The following is a 16,825-nucleotide window of genomic DNA, read 5'->3' on the forward strand; positions in this document are numbered from 1 at the left end:
AGTCAATGAGTGGACATTAAAATGACGGAGTCAAAAAAAACAACATTTGAAGACTTTAAATGTGTGAGGATGGAAGTTGATAGAATATTATCAAAAAACATGGACCAGGATAATGTGTTTACTGAAAAGCAAGGCGGGCACATTAACAGGTTGGCACAAATACTGGTGCGCATTCTGTAGGCCGTGGCTAGGTTTTCTACAACGCTCTGAGCTCGAGGTTGACAGGTGTGAGGTGGTATGCACCGTTCACTACTGAATGGTGTTTCTAAACTCCTGAACATTGCTTAAGATAACACAATAACTAGACCATAGGGGCCCCTGGAATGGATTAGCCTACAAAGCGCAACAACTTAAGTGCCACCCAGTGCTAGAATGGGGCATATAGGGACGGCAGTGTTTTTTTGCAATTGACCATACTTTTTCATTACAGTACTCTCCTTTAGCTGCACCTGGGAAACCGTTCCATGTTGTTTAATCCTACACCACTATAATGTGCCCCAAAATATATCGCTTTATAAGAATGAGACAAAAAAATAAAAATCAGTGAATAAATGTTTATTAATGATGCCCATTAGCAGAATCAAAACAGTGAGCGGGGATGAGACATCTATTACAAGGTTTAAAACAGCAACCAAAAATAATATCCTGTTTATAAAAAGCAAATTCAACATGCCCTTTTAACATTATAAAAATCCCTCTGGCTCTAACCAAGTTTATAGGAACCATGAAAAAGGAGCAGAACATTTTTGCAGACTCACGAGGAGTCATTACAAGCAGTCATGATTACCATATTTACAAAAGGACACGTGGCTTCACAAACAGCATCCAGTCATTCAGAGTTGAACTACAGGTATAACTAGGGTGGAACCAAAATCCTTCACCCCGCGCCGTCTCATTCACAAAACCAAAAACATAACATACGGGCTCCAATGACAAGGTTAAGAAAGGCCGGGGTAAAAACGTCTTCCCCCCAGCTTTCATACATTAGAGCTATACCACTCCAATCTGTACAAAATCTGTAACCATCTCGAAAAATAATTTCGCCAACAGCGAAGAACCCCCTGGATCTCCTACATGCCCCACCCGGCTCCCATGCTCATGCTGCCATTCATGCCCATGGAGCCACGGCTGCTGCCATAGTAACTGCTGCTCATCCCGCTCTGATTACCTAACAGGAGAAAGAAATATCCACATTAGGACCGTTGCAGGCTTACCTTCTCCAAAACAAACTATGCAACAATGGTAAAATGTAAACAAGATAGCAGACACGTCATTGAGACATTTTGACACAGCGGCGCTACTGTAGATAGCAAAATAGTATAGAAGACATTTGCTAACAAACTGTAAACAATTTTAGCTGGCTAGCTAATCTTGGTTAAACATAGGGCAAAACAATTATTTAAAGTTATTTAGTCTCCGCAAAACTCTTTGCTAGCAAACGTGACACCGTCTCAATAACGAAGGCGTTCTATGATGATGTCTCCACTTTCTTAGCGATATATTTTGGTAAGAGATGCAAATATTGAACTGTCGGGCCAAGAGTTATTCTCATCTGATATGGAGTTTAAAAAAATAAAAGAATAATAGGGCTTAATAATGTTAACTAGGGCTGTGGCAGTCATTAAATTCTGTCAACCGGAGACTGTCAAGCACTAACAGCTGGTCTCACGGTAATTGACCGTTAATTAACATAAACACATTTTGCATCTCCTGGCTTTCATGCAATGGTCTGCATCCCTGGCATGTAGGCTAAGAAATATTTTTTGTTTCAAAGTTTAACAAATCCACTTACTATAGCCTACACCATCGCAAACACATTTTAGACAGGTCTAAAGATGTGATCTAGTAGAACATTATAAACACTCTTGAGTTGTCCTTATGTTAGGCCTGATATGGCTGTGGGCTACACTAGCTAATTTAGCAGACAAGATTTGCTTAGAATTCAGTGGCATTATTTTATAGTATTTAGAAAACAATTGAACATCGCTGAATAAAATAGGATATTTTCACCAAACGATTCCCCAGAAAGTGCGCACATGCGTCCATTTTGTGTTTCGCAACTAACAGGTCTTCCTACAGCGCATTCAGAAAGTATTCAGGCCTCAACCTTTTCTACATTTTGTTACATTACAGCCTTACTCTAAAATTGATTAAATTGTATTCCCTCAATCTACACACAATACCTCATAATGACTAGGCAAAAACAGGTTTAGAACTGTGCGAATGTAAAAAATAAACCAATCATATTTACAAAAGTATTCAGACCCTTTACTCAGTACTTTGTTGAAGCACCTTTGACAAATTACATCCTCAAGTCTTCTTTGGTATGATGCTACAAGCTTGGCACACCTGTATTTGGAGAGTTTCTCCCATTCTTCTCTGCAGATCCTCAAGCTCTGTCAGGTTGGATGGGGAGCGTCGCTGCACAGCTATTTTCCGGTCTCTCCAGAGATGTTTGATCGGGTTCTAGTCCAGGCTCTGGCTGGGCCACTCAAGGACATTGAGACTTGTCCCCGAAGCCACTCCTGCGTTGACTTGGCTGTGTGCTTTGGGTCATTGTCCTGTTGGAAGGGGAAACTTCTTCCCAGTCTGAGGTCCTGAGTGCTCTGGAGCAGGTTTCATCAAGGATCTCTGTATTTTGCTGTTCATCTTTCCCTCGATCCTGACTAGTCTCCCAGTCCCTGCTGCTGAAGAACATCCCCACAGCATGATGCTGCCACTGCGCTTCACCGTAGGGATGGTGCCAGGTTTCCTCCAAATGCGACGCTTGGCTTCCAGGCCAAAGAGTTCAATCTTGGTTTCATCAGCCAGAGAATATCATTTCTCGTGGTCTGAGAGTCCTTTAGGTGCCTTTTGGCAAACTACAAGCAGGCTGTCATGTGCCTTTTACTGAGGAATGGCGTCTGTCTGGCCACTCCACCATAAACGCCTGATAGGTAGAGTGTTGCAGAGATGGGAGAACCTTCCACAAGGACAGCCATCTCCACAAAGGAACTCTGGAGCACTGTCAGTGACCATTGGGTTCTGTGTCACCTCTCTGACCAAGGCCCTTCTCCCTTGATTACTCAGTTTGACCAGGAGCCCAGCTCTAAGGTGGGTTTTGGTGCTTGATGGGGCCACTGTGTTCTTGGGGACTTTCAATGCAGCATAAATTTGTTGACTTGTTCCACAAAATCTTGCCTCGGAGCTCTACGGACTATTCCTTCAACCTAATGTTTGGTTTTTGCTCAGACATGCACCATCAACTATGGACCTTATATAAACAGGTGTGAGTTTCAAAATCACGTCCAATCAAATGAATTTACCACACGTGGACTCCAAATAAGTTGAACAAACATCAAGGACCATTAATGAAGTTCAATTTCGAGTCTCACAGCAAAAGGTCTTAATACTTACGTAAAAAAGGTTTATAATACATTTGTAAAAATTACTAAAAAACTGTTTTCGCTTTGTCATTGATGAGGAAAATATTTAATCAATTAGAGAATAAGGCTGAAACGTAACAAAATGTGGAAAAGGGGTCTGAATACTTCCCAAATGCACTTTAGGTCAACTTTTGTACTATGGGGATTGTGTCGAGGAACAGAGTGGATGAGTACCAAAAAAAAACAAGAATACCCGAGGCTGTAATCATTGCCAAAGCTGATTCAACAAAGTACTGAGTCAAGTGTGAATACTTATGTAAATGTGATTTGTTTTTCTTTCATTACATTTACAGACATTTCTACAAATGTTAATGGTTTGTCATTATGGGGTATTGTGTGTAGACTGATGAGGAAAACACTTTAGAATAAAGCTGTGACGCAACAAAATGAGGAAGAAGTAAAGGGGTCTGAATGTACTGTATACCACCGGTTAACTTATCCTTCTGTGCAATAAATAAATATTCCAAACATGCTCTGGGACTGTTGTGGGATGCAATAGATCCCCATTTAATACAACCAATCATATTAAATAAATAAGCTTTTAAAAGCAATGACGCTGACGCAACCGATCAGAACATTTAGCTTAAAATGTTGATAAACTATTACGCCATTTCGTCACATAAGCCAGCAATACGAACACGGCAGTAGGCTGTAAGCACGAATGTTCCAAAAAGCAATCAATTAACAGGAAAACACTTAAAAAGTGACCGCAGATGCAACTATGCATGTAATGCTTTATTATAAAGGTACATGTTTTTATGGTGAACTAGTTCTTCCCCAACTTGAAACTCACGTGCTGCGTATGCATGCCAGCTGGGCTCAACACCGGTTGTAAAGCGGATTAATGTGCTTCATTTAACCTCTTGAAACTCTAGGGGCAGTATTTCATTTTTGGATGAAAAACGTTCCCGTTTTAAACAAGATATTTTGTCACGAAAAGATGCTCGACTATGCATATAATTGACAGCTTTGGAAAGAAAACACTGACGTTTCCAAAACTGCAAAGATATTATCTGTGAGTGCCACAGAACTGATGCTACAGGCGAAACCAAGATTAAACTTCAAACAGGAAGTGAGCAAAATTTGAGGCGCTGTTTTCCATTGTCTCCTTATATGGCTGTGAATGCGCAAGGAATGAGCCGACACTTTCTGTCGTTTCCCCAAGGTGTTTGCAGCATTGTGACGTATTTGTAGGCATATCATTGGAAGATTGACCATAAGAGACCACATTTACCAGGTGTCCTGCGTCGAAATTGGTGCGTAATCTCCAGCTGCAAGTATTCTTCCATGTGATTCAGAGAAACCAGAATTCCACGAACGATATATCATCGAAGAGATATGTGAAAAACACCTTGAGGATTGATTCTAAACAACGTTTGCCATGTTTCAGTCGATATTATGGAGTTAATTTGGAAAAAAAGTTTGCCGTTTCGATGACTGAATTTTCGGGGGTTTTTTGGTAGCCAAACGTGATGAACAAAACGGAGCGATTTCTCCTACACAAATAATCTTTTTGGAAAAACTGAACATTTGCTATCTAACTGAGTCTCCTCATTGAAAACATCCGAAGTTCTTCAAAGGTAAATTATTTTATTTGAATGCTTTTCTTGTTTTTGTGAAAATGTTGCCCGCTGAATGCTACGCTAAATGCTACGCTAGCTATCAATACTCTTACACAAATGCTTGTTTTGCTATGGTTGAAAAGCATATTTTGAAAATCTGAGATGACAGTGTTGTTAACAAAAGGCTAAGCTTGAGAGCTAGCATATTTATTTCATTTCATTTGCGATTTTCATGAATAGTTAACGTTGCGTTATGGTAATGGGCTTGAGGCTGTATTTACGATCCCGGATCCGGGATGGCTAGTATCTTAATTAGTTATTTGGCCACTTTAGGTTTCGAAACAAACCTTGTCCAAACATATAGGCCTACGGACGAGACTACATGACGCATGGAACTGATTTTGAAAAAAAAGCACCAAAAGGCATGAGGTGTTTGCCTAAGTGCACATCATTTAAAAGTGATAATACATAATTCACAAGTGATAGTGTGATGGGTGACAAAAGCCTATTCTTAATTTTGTGTTGTCTTTACATATGCTGCCAAATACTATAAGTGTGAAATTAGTTCTGATTTAAGATGGATCATTATCATGCTCCTGTCAGGAACAGGGGCACGGGAAAAAATACATACATGTAATGTATGCACTTTAATAGCGAATGGAGGACGCTTTTTCTGTGGTTTTCATACCAGCCAGGTAGGCTATAATCCTGACGTAAAGCAAAGCAATGTGCTTAATATTAGGAAAGTTCATAAATAGGCCTAGAATAGAGGCTATCAAAACTGTACTCACGTAATTGCATAGCCTATAGAAATGTTGCACATGTTATTGAAAACATTTGCATTGATGTCAGAGTAATAGACAATAGAGGGCCGAGTACCAGGCAGTTAACGAGTTTGGTAGGCTACTAATGACTATCAGCAGCAGCAGAGCTTGGAGAAGCAGAGTTACCGTGACTAAACGGTCACATGGAATTTGACTGTGGTCATGACACGTGACCCACCGGTGTGGCAGTAATAAGGTCACCGTAACAGCTCTAGTAACAACCCTCCTGTGACAGGCAGCAGAGAGCTGACACTTACTGTAATCATTGTACCCCCCCATGCTGGACTGGCTGCTGTAACCACCCGTGTAACCAGCGCTCATCTGCTGGCTGCCTCCATAGGAAGATTGGTTGGCTGTGGAAAATAGAACTCTCAAATAAAATAACAATATGGTGTTTGTCCAATTAATGCCAAAGTCTGCACAAAGAACTCTACCCCCGTTGGCCCAGAATATCCAATTTTATACCTTCATCTATCCCCAACTGAAAATACTCACCCACAGCACTCATCTGGCCACCATAGCCTCCATTACTGCCCCCTGCTGTTGAGTTGAGGAACAACTCAACATAACGGTGCTCTGATAAGGAAGAGCGAGAGGGCAGAGTTACATCAACCTTCTTAATTGGATAAAAAAAATGGATTTAGGATGCAACTGTCCAGAATGGAAGGGTAAATAAAGTAATATCATGTAAAGGGCGATGACACATAAAATTACTGCCGACTCACGCATGTTGGCTTTATCCTTTGACATAGCTGCCACAGCATCCTCATGTGTGGCAAACTCCACATCAGCCTCTCCAGTCATCCTTCCATCTGGACCAACCTCGATGTGCACACGCACTGGGTTCAATGGCGAGAAAAACTACATGGGAGAAAATTGAGACAATTAGCATTCCCAGTCAGTGATTGTTCACCTTTCCATCAGTGACTGTCAACAGATGACTGTATATTATGTAACTAGTTCTGGTGCTCACACTGTAGACATCCGACTCTGTTGCCCGGTAAGGAAGTCCCCTCATGTGCACACAGTGTCCAGTCGTACTCTGAAAACTTGAACCACCATCACCATAACGATCGGAACCTATAAGTCATTAGGAAAGTCGACAGAGATAGAAAGCTTACAAATAGTTTCACCCACGAAAACATTAGAAATACACAAACTCAAAGTAACTCCAGTATGCTTTCACCCAGAGGTTGGAACCTAAATTATTTTTCAATCGTTTCATTCTGTACAGAACCAAACCCCCTCCCTGTTCCCAACCAGCAAAATAAAGTTCTGAACTGGTTGAGCTAGCTTGCGTGTGCAGAACGGTACTAGAACTAAAAACATTGTATACTTTACATGCACTGAAGTTCGTCCATTAATCTCAAACTAATTAAAAATCTCTCCCCATCAAGCTTGTACAGTAGCCTATGCTTTGGAGGGGCAGGTAGCCAGAACAGGCAAACATTTTCAGCTTGCAGGCAAACACTGGACTAAGTTTGAGTGAGGGCTTTGCATAGGCACTTTGTTGCATTTTGTTGTGGGACTAGAAAAAATGTCTCGAAGCTAACATTTGGTTAACTGGTTCCTATGGTTTTTTAAATAATAGTTCTGTTTCAGAACAATATGGATCACTTCCGTTCCTGGTTATGTTTCTTCTCATTGAAAAAAAATGTCTGGTCTTGTTCCCTGAACAGGTTCAAACCCTTGCATTCTAATACCCAATGCGTTCCACAAGAAAGATTTTCAGCTTTCCCTTCCTGTTATGTCCCATCACCACTCACCTGAGATCTCCAAAGAAGATCAGAAAAAAAGGTGTAGGAGAAACATGGAAAGGACAAAGCACTTTATTCTCACATAGCCTTTATTCTCACCAGCCTCACCTCCGCCGTAGCCCCCACGGCGCATCCTGTCAAAGGAGCCTCCACGACTCATGCCATTGTAGCCACGGCCGCCACCACCACCAGGCCTGTCGTAGGGGCCTGGTCTCTGCATGCCACCCATCGTTTTGCGTGGGGGATCGTAATTTGTCCGCACCTCTGCATCGCTGCTCTTGAATATCTCAATATACCTACAGGCACACAGACAAGCATTAGGCCAGGGTCCTGGACCCAAAAGGTTGAGGAGAATACTTTACATGGAGCAAAACAAACTAAAAAAATCTGCCAGTACTAATGACATAGGTCTGTAGCATGTTCGCCCTGTTGCTCACAGCCATGCATGTCAATCATAGTATCTAGAAGCTAATTGATGCCTCTGAAACTATGCATTTTTACTGACCGAACATCGATGTTTCTTAATTAAACATAGCCCCTGGAACGATAAAGCTATTTTCCTGTTGATGTCTTAAATAAACTAGCACTGAGAAGTCAACAAAAAAACCATAGAGAATGAACCATAGAAAATTACACTTGTCAGTGTAGAAATGCCATCATTGACCCCCAGACGACCAAAGCTTTCCTTGTGACTGTAGGATCCATGGTCTAAGGAAGACTGGGTCTCAGTTACACATTGTGTGACATGAGGGACTGTGGATTAGTGCTGAGTGAAAAATGGTAACTTCTAGAGGGGGGGGGGGGGGGGACACCATGATATCCAGGTGCATTTTTGTTTATTTAAAGAGATGCCACATTTAAATTACATCCAAAATTAGCATATTGGATTGGTGTGTAGATCAAATGCATGTGTTTTTATCCAACCCAGTTTAGTGAAATATTGTGAATTCTCTATCTACCAAAGGTGTTTCCTGACCACCTTGAGTGGAAGTCAATTGAAAACTCAAAACAAAGTCCAAGACAATCACTCAGCACTAAAGTATTTTTTGGCAAAAAATAAGCGAATCTCTGAATTTGACGAGGCTATGGTTGATGATCTCATATGGATACATGTATGAATGTCCTTGTTGAATGTGTAGGTTCTTGACATGTGTCATTACGACAGAAGACGATTGTGGCAACAGATGAATACCATAAGAAAAGCAGCTTAACCAGCCAACCATCCATCCCCACCTGTGCCCTATTCTTTCCTTGTGTTTCTTTAGAGCCTTTTCAGCTATATCCTGTGAAGCAAACTGCACGAAGGCCTCCCCCGTACTCCTCCCCTGGAAGTCCACCGGCAATGTTATCCCATTTGGCACGATTTCCAACCCTTCAACCCAAGGACAGATAACCCCAGCGGGGGACATTAAATGACATGCCCATTCAGTGTTGTTGCTCTTTTTCTGCTAAAACAACAAAATGAAAACACATCAGACACGAGAACCCTATAAAAAGAAAAGCCTTATGAACAGCGAACCAGATGGGTGTCACCATTTTGATTATTAACTTACTTTTTTTGTACTTCATTCTGGGAACATAAATGAAATGAAGGGATCCATAGAATATTCGGGAGATATTAAGTTATACCAGTTTTGGGTGATGCTACTGCTGAATGTACGACAGTCTGAATTTAAAGTAACTGCCCAGTGTTTCCAGTTATATATAATTAATTACAATATGAGTGAAATAGCCTTCCTTTATGTAAAAAATAAATACATTTCATGATGAATGGTGTGGGCATACCAACAGCAAAATTGTGTGGGTGTATACCGGTCAATTAAAATAAGTAAACACCTGATTGGCCAGCTCAGCCAGTGAGCCAATGCGACATCTCGGCCAAAAACATACGCGGAAATCACAAGCATTTACAAAATGGTCTGTTTGATACACGGGCTAGAAGCGGGTTTTTTGGAAGCGTTTTTTTTTTACACATCTATGCTTTGGCCACAAAAAATTAACACAAGCCTTTAAAAGTGAGATTCTCACTGGACAGTTACTTTAAGATTAATCCAAAACAGAAGTATCCAGCTTTAATCTAATCTGTCTCAGTTATTTTTGACTATCATGTTTACATCAAAGAGTTCAGATGCCAATTCAATGTCAAGAGACCTCTGAGATTAGAATTTTCAAAGTCATGTTGAGATCAACTAAGGATGATTATCTTAAAGCATGTGTCACATGAAGCAATCGGATGCACTATATGTGGGTTGCAAAACAAGATGCATCTGTGTTGCTCAGTGTCAGCCTGCAACTTGGTTGCATTGCATGAAATAAAAATGTGTTCGTACTGCTACAATCCGCAAATGATTGTCAGTCAATAAAATGCCATTTTAATAGTGAATCCAAACGGTTTTGTCCAGTTTCAAATGTAATTGTCCAACATGAACTGCACTAGCTACCTAATCTCGTTTCCAGCTTGGTCAGCTAGCTAGCGTGGTAAACGTGGTTAGCAATTAGGCTACATTTTGGCTAGCTAGCTAAATTGAACAGCAAGCATGGTCCATATCACTAATGTTAGAATTACCAAACAGTTGGATAAACAAATCATTTATGAAACCATGATGTATGACAGGATTGGATGTTGCATGCAATTTCAATTGCATTTGTTTTGCCTAATGTGACAGAGGCTTAAGAATTAATCAGAGTGGAGGGAAAACGGGCATTAAACACACCTGAGAAGAACTGGACAATCTCCTCCTTGCTACAGCCGAAGGGAAGGCCACGCAGCCGCACAAGCCCATCCCCCTCAGTCTCTGGGCAGTTTGGACCGGTGTGCTTCATGACCCAGTCCATCTCCACATTGTTCGATTTGAATACTGAGAAAAATAATGAATGTGAGGATTCTTTGGCATCTAATCCTCTCCCAGAACATGATGTTGGCACAATCACCTTAAAAGACAAGTCACTACTGGAACAGGGAGACAAAACCTTAATACCTTCCACATATCTGTGACCCAGGGTCTCTCGGTCTTTCTTGACTGCAATCTTCAGGTCGTCCTCCGACTCCAGCTCTACGAAGGCCTCTCCGCTTGGCCTGCCCTCACGAGTGTAGGTGAAATGGATGCTTGTGCCGTTGTTTGCAACTTTACAATCTGGAATATTTTATACCAACTTAGTCACCTGAAAATAGGTCAGACTTCCTTACATTTAACAATATAAGTAGCCAGGTTCTTACCAGAGAAAAATCTTGACACTTCATCCACAGCGCAAGACCAGGGAAGGCCACGAATGCGCACCACAAATCCCTCTCCATCTGCCATGGTTGGTTTATGGTCGGTCAGCCCTTTGAGACAGAATCGACAAGTTACTTACTATACAGTCACATATTGATGGGCTAATATTTCATGAAAATGTCCATATGCCAGATGACCATGTAGTTAAGGATTGTAGCTAAATATAAATTGGCCAGCTGGCAAGAGTGCCAGACTTTGTTCTCCTTGGTAGTCTGTGGTTCAGCAAACGGGTCAGGACTGCACCATCTGGGAAGCCAAAAGGCCAGCAGATGGTGACACACAACATCCTGAACTAGCAATAGACACGGTGGTGGAAAAGAAAGTATGCATTGTTTGCATTGTTTCCCCGACTTCTCACCATTATATCGAGTTAAATGAGGAAATCGACGGATTTCAAATTACATTTTATTTGTCACACACGTTTAGCAGATGTTATCGCGGGTGTTGCGAAATGCTTGTATTTGCAGCCTGCATGGAGAATGTTTTATGTACGAACCGGTCCACTGGGGATAATAGCCGGTTGAAAATATTACCATTGGATGATAAGATAAAACGACTCAATATCGCCACCTGCCGGGATTTGGCTTTTAAGGTAAAGCCAGCGCGCATCACTCAATATCGTCAAAGCAGAAATCGAAAAACGCAGAATCGGAATCAATTTAATTTGGGAAAGACTAGGTACTACGTTAAGAAAAGGAAACACTATTCAACACTTTAATCAATGGGAATAGCCATTTGAGTTGCTAACTAAACAGTAACATTTCTTTATTGTAATGGGCTGGCCTAAAAAAAAAACAGCAACTAGGCGGCTCGCGAACATTTTAATGAATGAGTATAGTTAGGTAGTTAATATCAGTTGTTAGCCTCTGATATTATTCTCTTGGACGCATGTTATCTAAACTATCAAGTATGTAAGTGCCTGAATCATAATTTACGAAACCAGCAACAATAGTTTGCAAATATTCTTTACTAGTCTTAAACACGTTACTGGCTAGTTAGACAAAGCATGCTATCGGCACGCAGACAAACACGTCGCAGGCCTCAAGGCTTATCCAGTAATCGACGTCAGTCTACAATTAGAAAACTCAAGTATAAATATTTGAATCATGAATTCTTACAAATGCATCAACTTAGCTAACCTTTCATCTTTAATATAATGCAACCTAAAATGAAAATACCTTGATTTATTTTTCTGATTAAGTGGGTGTTCGGCGTTAGCTGCTGTCTGGACTTGCGTTCCACTTCTGCACCAAAGCGCATGCGACGTGCACCACCGGAAACGCAAAGCCTTCTTCTTTTTTTGGGTTGGCATCCAATATTTTGCATTACCGCCCCCAGCTGGACTATAATATAAATCCATCATACTTTGTGATCCAAAAGGGGAAAAGGAGAAAAAAATAACAATTACACAAAAATACACCCTTCTAACTAACTAACCCTACACTCATTAAAAACCCACTACCCCATTCCACTACCTTGACCTTATCTGCTCCTTCACCATGCCAACACCCTGTAACTCTTCTGAACAGTTATACTTATCTGCAGCTCAATACTTCTCTGCAGCTGCCAGATATCTACGTTCCATTTCTGAGGTACAGTTGATAACCATTGCCATTAACGCTAAGAAGCCAACCTTATTGAAGTAAATATCACTCATTGGCCTATCCCTCTGTGCTGGCACATATCTACTATTCACATGGATCCTCTCATGATCCCTCACACTTGACCCATCCTCCTCTACTTTCTTCTGCCTCAGTATACGACACCTTCTGCACAACTACTCTAGCCACCTCAACCTGCTTCCGATCCCCAGCAACATGGGAACCCCTTCAGTTGACAAGCACAACTTTATCCACTGAAACAACACAATCCTCTATCCCATGCCCTCCTACGCACTTCCCTCATCTAGGAATCTCCCTCCTACGAACTGCTGCAGACATGACCATAAACGGTGCACCTGAAACAGCTCAGTGGACTCTGCACAAAAACGGGATAACTGATATATCCTAACACGACGTTGTCGGGTAAAGGCTGACTCAAAAGGACGGGTAAAGGCTGACTCAAAAGGACTGACAGTGCCTCCTCGGTTTCACCACACTCACCACCGGGTCTGAGTCACACCAAAAGGAAATCAATCTTCAACTTCAATTGCTTCACCTCCCCACTCAACTGCACCCAACTCCTTTCCCACTCAGCCGGAAACCACAAATGGATCCGCCAAAAGGTAAGGATTCACTTTCTTCAAAAATCTCACTCTTGCTTGACCAGATTGTTCTTTATCATGCCCATTGATGGCAGGCATCGGTTCCGAGCTCTTCACCACACATTCCACTTGACTTAACTCGCCCTCATTCCCTTTAATTTCCCCTCCAGAACTCAGTCTGGCGCACTACTCACTCTGTTGGCGCTTGACACCAATCTTCTTTGACACCCCATCTCCATTTTTATCTATCTCAAATTCAAATCCAAGCTCTGCTTTCCTCATTCTCTTCGACCTCTTCTTCCCAACTCCATCTCATAATCGTCCTGCTCACCTCGGAAACATGTCTTCTCTGGGTGCCGACATTTTGAGAGCATGAGCAGTGGCCACATAGAAAAAAAACGTATTCTCAAATTCCTCTCCTCACTACTTAGTTAAACGCGGAAGAGTGTTGAATAGCCTATGCAAACCATTTAATTGGGGTTTCCACTAGATAGCGTAGCCAAGGTCAAACTTGGCTAGGCTCTATCGTAAAAATGTATGTTAACAAAAATGTGCTATTTGGTCTTAATTTAACGCATAAGGTTGAGTATGGTTAAGGTTAGGGTTAAAGTTAAGTTTAAAATCACATTTTAAGAAGATAAATAGTAGTAATAGACAGGGTTTATAACTTTGTGGCTATGGTAACTACCAACCCAAAGATTGTGCTGTATCGCCTTAGTGGAAACCAAGACTGTTCTTAGGGCAGGTCTGCCGGTTTCAACCAGCAGAAGCGACTTTTCGTAGCAGGTTAGGAGGAGCCGGTTCTAGCCTTTTAGGGGCCCTAAGTGATGACTGAATTGCGTATTGCAAAGTTTTAACCAATACTTTGAACAAAACTTTTTAAATACCTGGTTTGAATACCCATTCAATACCCAATTAGTTAGCATTTACAGGTAAATATCACAAGTTGAAACGTCTTTCCTACCCTACCGGCTACCGATGTCATTCAATTCTGTAACCTGCTCCATGCTACAACCAGTTGAGATCTGCTAGCTTTTGCTGCCTTATTCTGAAGAAATTTATAAGGCGTTATAAGTGCCTATATCTAGATGTAATATTCAACTAACAACTGATAAGGCAATGCCGCAATAGAGTGATTATTGGAAGAATCAAACCATTCATGCAATGAGAACTGGAAGCACCAACTGCTAGGGGAGCAACCTGGTCTCAGAGCATTTCGTATTTGTCACAAGAATTTTCAATCCCAATGATGATAACTAACAATTATTTAAGCTTTGACCAATCCCCGAGGTTTGTAAGACCCTGGGTTTAATAATAATTAGGCAAAGACTCAGCTTATGGAAAAGGTCCGTAAGGTTTATTCAGAGAGCGCTCTGAAGACCCAAAATACAAACATGTAATTTTATAACTCCTACCCCCCCCCCCCCCCACCTACTTACACGCACACACCGACACACAAGCAGTAGGGGGATTACACGCACACACAGACACACAAACAGTAGGTGGGATGTATCTTTTTAGTAATATGCAGTATGTTTCATATGGTTACACAAGACAGAGGATTACCTAAGGCAAAAAACAAAAGGAGGATGGTTGGTCGGTGTATAACGCATACGTCTAGCAACCCAAAGGTTGCGAGTTCGAATCTCATCACTGACAACTGTAGAATTTTAGATAATTAGCAACTTTTCAACTACTTATAACTTTGTAGTTACTTTGCAACAACTTAGCATGTTAGCTAACCCTTCCCCGAACCCTAACTTGAACCCTTTTAGCGAACCCTAACCCTTTAGCCTAACTCTGTCCCACCCTGATTTGTTTCACATGTCTTGTGCCTGTCTCCACCCCCCACCAGGTGACTCCCATTTTTCCCCATTATCTCCTGTTTATCTTTACCTGTGTTTTCTGTTTGTCTGTTTTCTGTTGTTCATCTTGTCTTGTCAGGTTGTACCAGTGTGTTTACCGGTTTCCTGTTCTTAAGTTTTGCTTATAGTGTTCCCGTTTCTGACATTTCTGCCTGTCCTGACCCTGCCTGCTGTCCGGTACCTGCCTGACTCTGACCTGGTTATGAACCTCTGCCTGCCCCCTGTGTTATAATGAATATCTGAGATTTGAACTATCCGCCTCCTGTGTCTGCATCTGGGTCTTACCCTGAGCCGTAATAAACTCATAAACTTCACCCTAACCCCTAGCCTAGATAGCGTTAGTGCAATGACTAGCGTAGCGTTAGTGCAATGACTGGAAGTCTATGGTATCTACTAGCATGCTAGCAGTTACCATAGAGACATTCACTCATTGCACTAACGCTAGTTAGCAACTTCCTTGAAACTGCATGCAGAGACATAAAATGGTATCGACAAGTTCATTTGACTCTGGGGAAGTAGATTGCCAAAATCCTGAAGTATCCCTTTAAGCAATTTTAGCAGCACCAAATCACAACATCCAACCTCTTACCTTACCTTCCATTCCATCCCCTAGACTACACGAGCTAGTCATTCCACATAAGCTTCAAATCAACCCTATTTTTCTGTGGAGTTTAACGGCAGTTGGCATCCAACATGTTTGTCATGGATCCCCAGGTACTGCTGCTCATTCCGTTCACCAGCTCCGGAGGTCTAGGTCACCGGCCTTCTAGGCGTCACTGAACTGGATTCATTACCACGAACCCCGGACTGTCTTGTCTCATTATGCACACCTGGTTTCCATTCCCCCTGATTAGTATGTGTATATATGTGCCCTCTGTTCTCCATTGTCCTTGTCGGTTATTGTTACCATGTCCGTTGGCCCTGTGTGTACCTGTGCTATTGTATCAACGTCCATGATACGTGTTATTGTGCACTTGTTTTACGGGTCTCGTCTCGTGTATTATTTAGAGTTTTACACCTCGTTCTTTTGTTTTGGTGGAGAAAATAAAACCACCTATTACATATTCCTGCTGCTGTCTCCAATCATTAGACAACGTGACAGAATAACCGACCTCCAAAAACAGAGACAGCAGGAACGACTTAGCTGTCGACCATCGTAGAGACAGTCCAGCATCAACAGGACTGTCTCTCCAGACTCGGCAGCACCATGGACAGCGTGCTGGCAACCATCCTACGTTTGGAGGGGAATGTACAGTCCCTCCAGTCTCCAGCACTGGTTCCAGCACCAGTCCCCACACCACTATCTGCCTCCGTCCCATCTGAGCCGGTCCGCGGAATACACCTGTCCCTCCTGGAACGCTTTGACGGTGCGTCAGCGAGATGCAAGGGATTCCTTTATGCAATGCGACCTGTACCTTGCTTGCTACGCCAATTCTGTCTCTGGGAGAGACAGGGTTGCCACCGTCATCTCGGCACTGACTGGACGGGCCCAGGATTGGGGTGCTGGGGGACCCGTTTCCCAGCTTACGAGCGCTTCACCCTCTTCCTCTCTGTGTTTGATCATCCTGTGGAGGGCCGAGAGTGGTGTGAGCTTCTACTCCGACTACACCATGGATCTAGGACTGCCTCCACCGGACCATCGCGGCCTCCACCGAATGGAACAAGTCAGCTCTGGTCACCATGTTCTGCAGCGGCCTGCGGGAGGAGGTACAGATGGAGTTAGCCTAACGTGATGACAACCTGTCACTCGACCAGCTCATCAGCATGGCGATTCGTTTGGACAACCTTCTGCAGTCCAGACGAAGACCTACATGGAATCCAGAGCACATGGCTACACCTGCTCTGTGGCCAGAGCTGATTGTCCACTGTGTTACGCATTCCTTTGGTTCCCCTACAGTCACCCATTCCGATTCA

The 16,825-nt window shown here is 42.3% G+C and overlaps 1 protein-coding gene across 7 annotated transcripts; it reads right to left on the minus strand.

The window, feature by feature from the left end:
• Positions 1–534: 534 nt before the first annotated feature.
• Positions 535–12,300, minus strand: LOC139420849 (heterogeneous nuclear ribonucleoprotein H-like). Of its 7 annotated transcripts, none has more exons than XM_071171197.1 (11): positions 12,022–12,300; positions 10,786–10,893; positions 10,547–10,702; positions 10,283–10,426; positions 8,802–8,940; positions 7,677–7,864; positions 6,785–6,891; positions 6,537–6,672; positions 6,307–6,387; positions 6,069–6,164; positions 535–1,168 (listed from the first exon to the last, which is right to left on the minus strand). In XM_071171197.1, exons 1-11 carry the CDS (start codon positions 12,167–12,169, stop codon positions 1,071–1,073), a joined length of 1,401 nt encoding a protein of 466 aa, XP_071027298.1. In that variant the 5' UTR covers positions 12,170–12,300; the 3' UTR covers positions 535–1,070. The 7 variants fall into 7 exon arrangements, with proteins under 7 accessions (XP_071027298.1, XP_071027303.1, XP_071027297.1 ...); XM_071171202.1 differs by having other exon boundaries at positions 540–1,168; positions 6,065–6,164; XM_071171196.1 differs by having other exon boundaries at positions 540–1,168; positions 7,668–7,864.
• Between the last annotated feature and the right edge of the window lie 4,525 nt (positions 12,301–16,825).

The sequence above is a fragment of the Oncorhynchus clarkii genome, chromosome 12 (genome assembly GCF_045791955.1).
Source record: "Oncorhynchus clarkii lewisi isolate Uvic-CL-2024 chromosome 12, UVic_Ocla_1.0, whole genome shotgun sequence".
Taxonomy (NCBI): Eukaryota; Metazoa; Chordata; class Actinopteri; order Salmoniformes; family Salmonidae; genus Oncorhynchus; species Oncorhynchus clarkii.